This window comes from Amphiura filiformis, chromosome 1 (genome assembly GCF_039555335.1).
Source record: "Amphiura filiformis chromosome 1, Afil_fr2py, whole genome shotgun sequence".
NCBI lineage: Eukaryota > Metazoa > Echinodermata > Ophiuroidea > Amphilepidida > Amphiuridae > Amphiura > Amphiura filiformis.
Window position 1 is genome coordinate 82,310,929 of NC_092628.1, and position 13,482 is coordinate 82,324,410.

The window sequence follows — 13,482 nt, forward strand, 5'->3', positions numbered from 1 at the left end:
AACGCTCAAAAAGCACACAAAATCAATCAGAAATATATATTTCTTCATTTCACCTCATTTCACCCCAATCACTATCCTACGACACTCCTGCGAAAAGATATGAATGTTTAAGTACCAAGAGGTCGACTGATAAAAATGGCAAAAGAAGCCTATTCAATGGTTTTAGAGCTGATTTACTGATCCAACACGGTTTCATTATTTCCTCCTTTTCAATTTGAATTTAAAGCATTTTCCTTGATGCATTTTGGATAATCCTTTGCTTATTGTGCAGATGAATGATTAAAGACAAAGGTGAGTGAGTACTAACGTTTTGAGAGATGGGTTTGGAAAAAGGATTCAAAACAGGTCATGTTTACAGCAGTTTGGAAGATACTGTATGTTCAATACTGTATGTTAGCGACACTGAGAGGAGGTGTTACTCCCGACATTTATTTTTATTATGATAAAGTGAATCCTCCGGTCATCTGAATTGTACGCAAAAACGTGTGTACCCTTAATCACCGATTGTCCGCTTGATACGGCATCTTGCGGACCTTTATGATATGCAGCTTGAATTAACGGAATTATTCAAAACCATTTTTTCAATAGAAAGAATATTATAGAATAAACCATAAGAGGTACGCTCTAAAATTATTTTACTCAGTGTGGGGTGTAAATAAAGCTTTGACAATAACCATATTGTGACAGTGACATTAGAGGACTTCTGATTTTTGAAACATTGTGGAGTCACATTTGTCACTTTTGGAGCCATACCATATAAAGTAATACCACTTGGATTCTTCGACAAATCAGAGAACCAAAAGAAGACAAAAGACTGTGCTTTGTTTGCACAACATGTTCCTGTAGATTGTGTGCTATTTTAAGTGAATTAAATGGTAACAACACCAGAGTTACATAAATCTTGATTGCATTCTTTTACAATAGAGTCAAAATATCCGGAGCAGAGTGTTAAGTACGAAATTTTACTCAATATGTTACTCAACAGTGGGGCCAAAAATGTACTCAAATACAGAATAAAATATTACTTCTTGTGGATTGAGTAAGCTTTTACCACCATGTTGAGTAAAAAAGGAAACGGCTCAACTGTTAAGTAAGGTTGAGTAACAGTTAATTGAACAAATGTTGAGTCATGTATTGACTCCTTGACTGAGTAAAATGTTTACTCAAAGGCAGAGTAAAGTTGCTACTAAACTTTCGTTAATTTGCGTTTGCTCTAACTACAAATGAACTGTGATCTTTTTACTATCAAAAGGAGTACGATTTTACTCAGGTTGAGTAAAATAATTTTTAGAGTGTAGTTGCCTATTTACAAACGGGAGTTTCTTAAATCACATAAAATTAACAAAATAATTCTTTGGTGTTCAATTTTCAAACTGAGTATCACTCAACATAGCTATACGACAACACAAGTAGTTTAGCAGGTGTTCAGCATATTCAGTACATTCCAATGCATAGGGTCGTACCGTTGTACATCATGTGTTCCTCTTTCCGAAAACTATCGACTAATTGATAGACCCGATGGCCTGCAAATATGCTGCAGAGGCTGACTGACGCGACGGCTAATTAATTTTTTGTGCAACCCTTGTAATTATACATATAATGATCACAATCAGGTGGTATGAGTTATACATAACCGTATCGTACTAGTACCTGATCACGGGAGTTGTGGTGCAGTTGATTGGGAAAGTGATTGACAACTGGTCCTTGCATCAGAAGCGATGAAATACTACAAGATTCAGTTCACGATCTGTATTCTCATTTCTGTGCTGCCTACAAATGGTAAGTTATATTGCACATATGTGTAACCTTAATGTTTTCTTAGAATTTGAGACGAGTCCCGTTGATGCTGCATTACCAGGTATTGAGGTAACAAACCAGTACCGTAAAATGGGGTAACTTTGGGCACTTTTCAGAGTTTTTAAACCACTGCTTCCAAACAAAACCAATTATATTTCTAATTAACTCTTTTTTGTGACATTAGGGTTCCCTTCTACACCTTGAAGTTAAAAAAGATTTTTTAATAATTTTGTAAGGGTGCCCTAGGGGTTCAAAATGACCTGACCAAAGTTACCCCGCCTTTGGGGCAACTTTGGTCACAGTATTACATTCCATGAAGGAAAAAAATCAAAAAATTGATCTTCGCTGAATATGGGCAAGTTGTTGTTTTTGTGACATTTGACACCTTGCAAAATTAATCAAACACACATCCTTGCTCACAAATATCGATTTTTATTTTATCTGAAAAAAATGTAAAAAATGCTGATTTTGGTCAAAAATCCCGCTTTTTCGTAAATTTCAAGGAAATTACACATGAGCGACTATTATTTCTTCCAAACATATTTCTTAACAAATTGACACCAAATATGACTAAAAACAATATTGCTGTACGAAAATATGACCATTTAAAAAAATATATGTGACCGACCAAAGTTACCCCGCTGACCGAAGTTACCCCATTTTACGGTACTTGGTTGTTAAATAAAATGAGCAGGTCGTGTTATTCTTTTTTTTTTTTTTAAGATCTTTGGTTAGAAGCAGCCTTATTTGGTTTAGTAAAAAAAGCGTAAATCTGAGCTTCGTAATGTTTATCCGTATACCAATTAGGGGCTGTGCGATAAATATGAGTCATGGTGAGAGGGTAAAACAGCGGGGGGGGGGAGACGATAGCGGGCAAGCAATTTTTGTTTTGGCAAGCCGAGAGGGGGGCCCGGGGAGGGGGGACAAACGATTCTTGCCACACATTCATGAGGTGTCTCTCATTACAGATTGATGTCTCTTTTATATTAATGTTGGAAAGCCTTTTTGATGTATTCAATCTATGAAAAGAAGGCAATGTTTTATCACTTATTTTTTTGCAAAATCTCTCAGAGCGTGTCCAAAGACATCTTATTATAGTGATTTAGCTTACAATGATCGAATACATAGAAGACACACACTTACCTCTTTTCCTTATTTCAGATGGAAGCTGCATATCTTCAGCCACACACAAATGTCTCGTAGAAGAGCTGTTGGGTAAATATGGACCTCCTTTTACTAGACCAGTAAAACAATACAACAAGACCGTGGACGTATATCTTAACATGTTCGTTCAGCAAATTATTGATCTGGTGAGTCATTAAGATTTCTCACTTAATATTATGACGATAATAATACTACATGTTCCATGGAGAAATTGAACTATTAACATTAACTATTAACTATTAACATGTCGCTAAATTGAATTACCGTCTACAAGCATTTTTTGATGAAGGGCGACACCATCCACAAAAACATTACAATAGGGAGATTGGTCCTATTGTGATAATACATGTTTGTTGCCGCCTGTATGGCCTGTATCAGTAATATAGTCACTCATTCTCCAAATAATGCTTTTGTGGAGGGTGTCTGCCTTTTGTCGTCTCTTTCATAAAAAAAACACCTCGTTTTAGAAGCATATATGCTTGTAGATGGAATACGGTATTCGGGCAAATTGATACATGATCTAGTCTAACATGAAGCTGTTTGTCAGTAACCTGTGTATCTCTTTGTTACATCACCAACAAAAAATATACAATTTAGAAAATAATGTTAGGCAAACATGCCACTTGGTGATTGAATTGAATTTTGCTTGATCGTCAAAATAATTTATTAAGCTGCTATTCGCCTATCGGTTCCGTCATATGCGAGGAGAGTCTCGAACTGGCAATAGACATGATATGAAGTGTTACGTAACTTTACGCAATGTTATAGGACTGGCTCAATTCCCCATTCATGCATGCTGCCAGATCGAGGCTCTCCTCGCATATGGCGGAACCGTGCAATGGTGAATAAACTTTTTCAATCAAATCGGTGGTTTACAAGCGAAGATATGGTCAATTGCCCAAAGTACTTAGTCCTAAGACAGCTTAAGCCACTTTCGCGTCTTTTCAATTGACTTGATTAACTATCTGATCGGTTCTCTCCAGATGGGTAATTTTAAACAGTGGCACATTTGAAGTGGCATTTTAATTTATGATTTTGAAATACATATCATATTATTTATTTACTAATGTCAATTATTAGTGAAAGAAAAAACATTAACAAACTTTGTTTTTGATCTGAGATATTTGACGATAAGCATTAGAGTTCATTTTACGCGGTAAAAACTTGATGTGCGAAATTGGCAAAAAGTGGCCCAACTCGGGCGATTAAGTTAAATCGGGTATAGCATTTGAACCTGAACTAGAAAAGACACCAAGTAAAGTCTTTCTGTTAGCCAAGTTATTACTGATTCGTATCACATTTACGCCATGCCCCTTTTATTTTTCTGAAAAGCAAACTGCTTCATGAAAGTCGATTTTACGCAATGCAAGCTTGATATGTGCGAAAATGCCCAACTCGCCTTCTGTACGATTTAAATGAGCTAACGTTTGAGTCCGAACTGGTAAAGAAACTAAGCAAGTTTATGCATCTCTTTGCACAGGCCTTATGTTTTCAGGTAATTTCCTTGTCCTATTCTGTTTGTTACGCATTTAATTCTTAATATTTCTAAAAGAGGTTTCGTTGTTTATTTTTATTGCATCTCCACCATCCTTTTGTGTAATGAAAAGTTATTTCATCATATTACAACTTTTTTTTCAGAATGAACGTGATCAACTTCTTAAAGTTGGTGCCATGCTGGATGTGGTAAGAATCAATTATATAGGTAACGCTACCTAATGCAAATATTTTATAAGTAATATGCCAATATAAATATAATAGTACAACATGTCCATTACAGAATTACTCATACTACATTTTAAATATCATTTTGGTATTAATGAGAGTACATGTAAATAAAAGCTAATGGGACTTGGCATAGATATTTGTTCTACGCTTACTTTTATTGTTTATATTAGCGTCGTTCATTATTTTCTGCCATGGCAACCTAGTAGAGAGCATTGAGATGCAAAATTTACACACAAAACAATCGAGCGTTTCTATATATTTGAGGACTGTTTGTGTAAGTATAGTCGAAGAAAATGCCCTTATGGATTTGAAGTTGCGTACTAATGTATTTGTGTTACTGTGTTCAGCAAATTGAATTATACACATACAAGGGGTGTAAATTTTAAAATGCTTTAAGGGAGGTCTAATGAGCGTGAACCTGGTTTGGATGCAGAGGGAGTGTGCCTGTAACAGACACAGCCACCAGAAAAGGACCAGCTCAGATCGCGCGCCAAATAAGTTTGCAGTCCAGAAATTTCTTTTTTTTTCTCAGCCTTGCAAAAAATAGGCAGAGGTGGGAATCGAACCCGGGACCTCCGTGTTGTAAAACCTATTGCGTTACCACTGAGCCAACTGACAATTAGCTATGACAAGTTTGATAGTAATCCTTGATATTGCTGAATAGAATAAATCAATACTGATAGGTCTATTTATATGTACGATGCTATTCAAATTGGCCTATAAACTAGGAATATAATGTGAAATGACTATCAAGATCAATTAATCAAGTTGTCAAGTTATCAACAATCAATAATAAACCGACGTTATAACGTACCCAATCAAGCGAACATATCAAGGTCATATCAGGGCGTTATACAAAGAATGGTCAAAGGTCAACGTTTCCAAAGAAGTATAGTAATAGATGTAGACACAAGCTTTCGTGCGGGAAACATAAACACATAGTCGTCAGTCGTGTGGTTTTTATGAGATTTGATACGGCGCTGAAGTCTATGGCTGTCCCAATATCAGTACCAGACCCGGTTACCAGACGGCAATGTGTGTGTTTACAAGGAATACAAACTCATTTTACCAATAAGTGAACCACATAGAGGAATACGACATCTATCGTGAGCCGATCTGCATTCTGTTGCCTGCAAAAGCCGACGATCAGGTAAAAATTCTAAAAGCAGCGTGACTAGATATTTGCGTTAATTTCATGATACGTGTAAAACGCATTGAAAACGCCAAATTGCAGTCATAAAATATATAATATTAGTAAATCACCCAATCGAATGTTAACGTAGGTATGTGGACAAGAACTGCAATAACAATAACAAACTATGTGCCCAAAGAGTTGTCTTTGGCATGTCGCTTTTTTGAAATATAACCAAAAATATCAAATTTTGGAAAAACGCCCCAAAATTTAAAACAAACACGAACCTTCCAAAATAAATATATATTAGCACTCGGCGGCCCAGTCACTACCTGCCGCTGTGATTTGGGGTAACTCATTGCTTCCCCTCTCCAGATACCGGTACTTCAAGGTCGCTCATACCCCAGCCCTTAATCAAGTCATGAAATATCATAAATTCTTCCTTTAGTCCCAAGAGTAAAATATTCAATGGTCATATAACTCTAGAATGGCTAATTCATGAGGTATATGTCAAAAAAAACCTAAATTTACACATAGGGTTAAAACAATGATTTTCAAAATGCTTGGATTGCCATTTTAGTCTCAAATTATTCGTCGTGCACACAAAAAGGTATCGTTTGCTATGTCTACGGAGTCTAGATTTAATGTTATGACCCATAAACTGTCAAGGTTACATAATATTCTATAAGGTTGTTGAACTTTTGCTCATGATTCTGGATAGAAGACGTTTTGTAAAGCAAAGTATCATTATGCATGTTTTGTATTCATCATAATCGTTTACAGACGAATTATTTGACACTATTTTCATTCAATTTGGAGCCTTTAGAAAATTTGACCTATGACATTGTACCCTATGACCTATTAGGCATCCTGGAGATATATGACAATTGACTTTTCATTGCTTGGGACCAGACAAACAACTTGATTACAGAAATTTTATTCCCCATGTGACCTTTGACTTCAATACCTTAATTTGCTCATGGCATCCAGAAGATTCTGAAACTACATACCTTTCTTTAATACTTGAAGCAAAAACAATTGTATTAGTACGTAACTTCACGGTTATATTGGGTCTTCAATGATCTATATCTTCGCCGTAGAAGTGATGTAATAATCGGCGTAACTACCATAGCAATAGACCGCCCTCCACTACATTGCACTGATCACCTATGTATATGTCTGCAAACATAGATTGAATACAATTCCGCTCTTTTCAAAGATTCTCATCTTACAGGTGCGAGTAATCAGCTTTTTTTGACATCTATGGCTCAATGCATTGGTACCACCTGAACGATGAAGTGCAGGGCGATATATTCAAAATTGATTCATCTATTGCTATGGTAGTTAAGCTTCCTATTTACGTCACTTCTATGGCGAATATCCTCGACTAGTCCGTTATCATTAGTGGTACCTTATCCATAGTTATCAAATCAAATCAATTCAATTCAATTCAATTCAATTCAATTCAATTAAACTCAAATCAAATCAACATTATTTCCAAAACACTACAGAAATAAACAGGTAAAATGGAGGATGTGACATCGTGAAGGCCAATAATATCCGCGAAGGTCAATACGATCCGCGATACTTCACCCAAGCAAAACCATTATATAATTATCATGCAGCCGATGTAAAGTACTTTGAGTCCCTTTGAAGTGGATTCAAATTAAAGCAAATACTAAAACATTATTCACCAACTAAAAATGTCAGTATCCACGTGAATCAGAGCCAGCTGGTATTCCTATTGTTTTCTTTTCGCTCTTTATTTTAGCAATGGACAGATGAATTTCTCACATGGAATACAACAGAGTACCCAGACATTACCGAATTACACCTCCCGTTTACAAACATTTGGCGTCCGGATTTATATTTATTGGAGAGGTAGGTACGTCGAATCTGACGCTCGGTGAAACTTTGTATGCTTCTTTTCTTAAACATAATAGAGAGATTGCGATGTTCCAAACGCAGCACGTGGACCGTACGTTTTTACGTACGTTAATACGGTGTTAAATATTGCTAGTCTCGGTTCCAAACTGGATTGTGCTCATTCGTCACGAAGAAGAACAAGTCGGGTGGAATAAAGACTATAATATCTGATCTAATCTAATCTAGGTCGATAGAGGGCATAATGATTGAAAAAATTAATAGTAAGCGCAGGCTACTGAGTCCCTGCCTAATTCAAACAGCCCGCTTTTGATTTTGATTAAAATTTTGACTTAACATGCTGCTTAAACTTAATTGTATTTTTGTGCTCCCCAACTATTATAGTTGCCCCAAAACATATATTTTGGTAGATTAAAGATCACTTTATCCATTATCATTGACTTTATTTTCAAAATGAGACTTTTTCGTCCTGAAAATTGGGCGCGTTGCATGAACTTCGACATGAGGTAAAATCAGCATATTTCAACGTAGCATCTGCGTTTTATATAACGTTTGAATCCAAAATGGGAAATCGCAATGTCATTTCAATGGGCAATCTCTCCGTATGGTTATCGTGTATAAATTTAGTCGATTTTCAACACATCGCTGTACCTTTATTATAATGATTTGTTACAAACAAAACAGGATCATAATAGTAATTAGACTTTCCTTCGTATGTTTATTATCATTGACTGTCTTTAACATATTGTGAAATGAACAAATTTTGTGCATTTTCAACGATGTATCTACGTTTATTTCGCACGTGGAAAATCTTCAAAACTGGCTAAATACGTGACCTCGCTTCGATACAGGAGAGTGGTTTTGAATAGATTAACGTGCGTTCGATACCTCTAATAAATAATCTCTGTAATATTTTGCTTGCTGCTATTGCAACCTTGTACATTGTTAACACCGTCTATTATGATCATTTTCTTTACCCCGGTTTTGACAGGTATCAATCTGATGACGATGTTAATACGCTACCATTAATATCGCCTGATGGTACGGTGTTTTGGTCTTCTCAAACTACCTTCACCACATCCTGCAGATTCGATGCCCGATTTTTTCCATTTGACATCCAAAATTGCACACTAACTTTCGCTTCTTGGGGTTACGAACGTAAACGGTTAGACCTCTTTGTCAGTCCTGGTCGCTCAGATCACTCTTTTTTTGTTGATAACGGCGTATGGAACCTAACTGAGATCAAAATAGAACGTTACAACATAACTTTTGACAGTTATGAGGGAGAATGGCCTCAAATACAGGTATCCCTGATATTGAGCCGTCGATCACTGTTTTACGTTCTGTTAATTATCATACCGTGTACCTTGCTGTCATTTATTAACCTGATGGTTTTCATACTGCCGACGGAATCGGGAGAGAAGGTGTCATTGGGAATAACCAACTTCTTAGCATTGATACTGGTTCAGCAACTGATTGGGGAGTCCATTCCACCTGCATCGGACCAACTTCCTATCATTATATGTGAGCAATTTATTTATTCTGCTCTTAGATCGGTCAATTCTCAATTTTGTGTTCAATAAATCAGTTTTTCCCTTTTCCGCGCTCTTGCAACCAGTGTTCCATTACATGTTACCAGCCTTTTTCGAAATTTCCTTTCTTAAGCTTGCAGTCTTTATAACATTATCATTTTCATGCCGTCAATATTGTTTTGAAACAACTTCCCATTACATACATATAATTCCACTCATGTTTCAATAAGACATGGTTATAAATGCCTCAACTCCAATCTGAACCAAATAAGAATACAATGAAAGACGACATAGCCTTCCTTTGGTGGAGTTAAATACCACTATTAATTAGGGCTGGGAGCGCTTGCAAAAAACGGGACAACTTTCTTGTATGGCACCTTAAATATCACCTTTAATATCACTAAAAAGTGCTTAAAGATCACTAAAAATTACCATGCATGTCTGAGAGTACACAGCCACCTTAAATTATGTTTGCAACTCCAGATTAGATTGTAGTGACAGTTTAACTCATCAATCAATACAGAGCTTAGCAAGAGATGTTAAGGTTGTAGGTGCAAAGGAATTAAAGGATGATGATGATTTGATTTCGAAATTGTCAGCAATTTTCTGATGGAAGAAATTGCTGAAATGATCTGATAGTTCTTGTGTACAACTATTAAATTAAAAGGCCGCGGATTACCAAGATTGTAAAGATTGAAACCAATTTGAAATGCGATTTTTTGATCATCGGGTTTTTTTTCATGGTTGTGTGATTCACATAGAATCTCTTACAGAATTGTAAATTGTAAATTTGTTAATTTCAAGTTTAAGTTGCGCCATTTTCTTTCTGCAGAGCGTCTTTTATGTTTATCTTTTAAAATATCAGGCGTTAACCATTACCAATTAGGACGAAGCGTAATGGTATGTTTCTGTAGAGGAGTTGATAATAAGCGAGTAATAATGTGTTTTTGTAGAGAAGTTGGTAAGTTTGAATTATAAACTGCTGTCTTCAGATTTTGTAGAAGATTTTTAAAGCCGGGGATGGAATCACAAGGTCCTTGATTAAATCTTCAGTCGGGAGACAAAATATGCGGTGAAATATTTATTTCTTTTTGTGGCGAGCTTTGGTTTGAAGAGAGTTAATAAGTGCTACGCCAGGGTTGTTATCAGAAGTTTGAATATGGCCAACGAGTACAGATGATATCAAGAAGTTATCATCCGTGCAAATAAGCTAGAAGCCCAATGGCCATACATTCACAAATGTCTCTGCCCCCTTTTATCCCTGCTGGGTTAAATGAAGACCATTTTCTGATCAATAATGTAGATTTTTAACTATCATTTGTATCATTCTCTCGTTTTAACAGCTTATTACTTCAATCCTATGATTGTGATTGGATGCCTTTCTGTCATGAACGGTGTTATCACGGCGCATTTTCAACAACAACAGTCATCACACGATGTACCGATATGGCTTTATCGACTTTATCAAATAATGACACCAAAGAACCATCTGCAAGAAGAACACAGCATTTGTAAGATAAATGTAAAAATGATAACGGAAAACAAAGAAGATGCCGACAACAATGGAGAGTCCGACGTAAATACAGTAGATGCTGTACATCGTGCGAGTTTAAATGGGAAGCAGGTGGCTTCAATGATCAATCGATTATTAATGGTAGCGTGTATATTCATTACAATTCTTTCCATGATCATTTCTGCTATTATGTTTATTGTAACGTAGAAAATCATGGCGGAAGTGAAATGAATTTTCCAGAAGCGATAAATGACATATGAGCTGTTGACAACTTATAAAAAGAACTTTTTGATTTGAATAATACAATTCAATAACTTTGGGTTGCTTAAGAGATCATTGGTCGGTGATGAATCGACGAAATCCTATTACTGACGTTAGCAAAGAAATAGTCGGCTGACGTAATAGACTCCTGTGAATAATTTGTAGGTTAGAATTTGGGAAACGATAGCGATTTTACTGAATAAATCAATGATTATCAAATGTACGTACGTATTATGGGCTCTACAGTATGTAATCTCTTAATATTATTTCTATGGTGGAGTTGTAAGTTGATTTGTTAGTTGTTTACAAATGGAAATTTCATGGAGGGGTCGATGAAGGTCTAGTTCCAATTGGGAATATAGGGATTATCAATTGTGTAAAACAATTTCTGTATATATATATATTTAAAATTTGACAAATTGACAAATTGACAACTCGCAACTCTAAAGACCTCGCAAATGTCAACTTACAACTCGCAAATTTCGACTCGCAAAAACCAACTCGCAAATCAACTGGCAATTGCATTTGGGAACTCGCAAACAATGAGATTTCAGCTCATTGCAAGACTTGAGCCAACGGAATGTAAAGCAGTTGAACTTTACAATCAAGAAATCAACGGCTATACTTTCTCAAAGTAAATAAAGGTGCAAGATTCAACTTAAAACGGATACTTTGTAACTGAAAGGACAAACTTAATGGACACGGTCTTATTGGTGAATATGATGAATTATTACATCTCATACATATTCATGAGAGAATGACGCCAATTCATTGGTCAATCGCAACTTGCACAAAACCAAGTAGAGTGATCTATCCTTAGAAATCTTACCCGGGCGATAGTTTCCCCCTATTCATGATATCATCATCCTTAGAGACAAAAGTTCGTACTCCCTTTCGTCAAGCGTGTTTTTGTTTTGTTTTTTGCGCAGACGTGATTCATTATCATTGACTGTCTTTAACATTATTGTGAAATGAACAAATTTTGTGCATTGATCTCGTGCGCTAGTTTGTAATGTTTGAATGTTTCCATGTTCCAGTGTATGATGCGTAGGCCTCTTCCCTTGTTTGCATGATTATATTAGGCCGGCGGGTAAGCATCATTAATTGATCTCGTACACTGGTATGTAATGTGGTGTTTGTACTGTTTACCCCGCATGACTGCTCATATCCATAAGTACCAGACTTGAGTCCTGTTTATCAGGGACAGTCTGTGTAGCTCAGTGGTAAGAGCGCTCGCCCGACAAGCGAGAGGTCTGGGGTTCGAGTCCCCGCACAGGCAGGTATGTCCGGAGTTTTTACTCTGGCATATCTGCCTTTGCATGTAATGTTTCCATTTGTAAATTCATGTTTAATTGTGCTAGTGTGCGATGCGTAATTCTTCTTTCCCCTGTATATTGATGTATCTACGTTTATTTCGCACGTAGAAAATCTTCAAAACTGGCTAAATACGTGACCTCGCTTCGATACAGGAGAGTGGTTTTGAATAGATTAACGTACGTCCGATACCTCTAATAATCTCTCTAATATTTTATGGAACCTAACTGAGATCAAAATAGAACGTTACAGCATAACTTTTGACAGTTATGAGGGAGAATGGCCTCAAATACAGGTATCCCTGATATTAGAGAGCTTGCGATTTCCAAACGTAGACATCGGACGTACGTTGATCTATTCAAAACCACTCTCCTGTATCGAAGCGAGGTCACGTATTTAGCTATTTTTGAAGATATTCCACGTGCGAAATCGACGTAGATATATCGTTGAAAATGCATAAAATTTGTCCATTTCACAATATGTTAAAGACAGTCAAAGATAATGAACATACGAAGGAAAGTCTAATTATTATTATGATCCTTTTTTTTTTTTATAAATCATTATAATAAAGGTACAGCGATGTGTTAAAAATGGACCAAATTTAAACGCAATATTCATACGCAGAGATTGTCTATTGAAATGTGTGTGATACCTTGCGTATAAAAAATTAGCTTGCGATTTGACATTTTGGACTCAACGTAGCATTAAAACGTACGTTCCACCATGGTTCCACGTGGAAATAGGCTGATTTTACCTCGAGTCTAGGTAAAGGAAACGTAGAGAACGAGTGTTTCTCTATACGAATGTTATAATCAAAATATCATGTGTTTTTGTACAGCTGAGGGTGGTGCAATAACTTTGTGTATCCCCGAGGTGGTGAAGTATTATAGGGGGGTGGGGGGGGCAAAGATTGGTTGGCAGGTCAAAGGGGGGGGCAAGCATTTTTTGCAGGTCGAAAGTTGGGTGGGTGGAGAGCAAAGAAATTTTGGCTCAGATATTTTAGGAACATTAGGAACGCGTTCAAATATGCAAAATTCCTGATTGGTTATTTATGTATTTATTTATTTATTTATATATTTATTTATTTATTTATTTATTTATTTATTTATTTATTTATTTATTTATTTATTTATGCATTGAACCATAGATGTCAAAGAAAG

At 36.2% G+C, this 13,482-nt stretch overlaps 1 protein-coding gene across 1 annotated transcript; it reads left to right on the forward strand.

The window, feature by feature from the left end:
* The first annotated feature begins 1,459 nt into the window (after window positions 1-1,459).
* On the forward strand, window positions 1,460-10,997 carry LOC140167327 (neuronal acetylcholine receptor subunit alpha-7-like). The gene is made up of 6 exons (XM_072190653.1): window positions 1,460-1,779; window positions 2,959-3,107; window positions 4,600-4,644; window positions 7,590-7,699; window positions 8,694-9,226; window positions 10,578-10,997. Exons 1-6 carry the CDS (start codon window positions 1,719-1,721, stop codon window positions 10,952-10,954), a joined length of 1,275 nt encoding a protein of 424 aa, XP_072046754.1. The 5' UTR covers window positions 1,460-1,718; the 3' UTR covers window positions 10,955-10,997.
* Window positions 10,998-13,482: the final 2,485 nt, after the last annotated feature.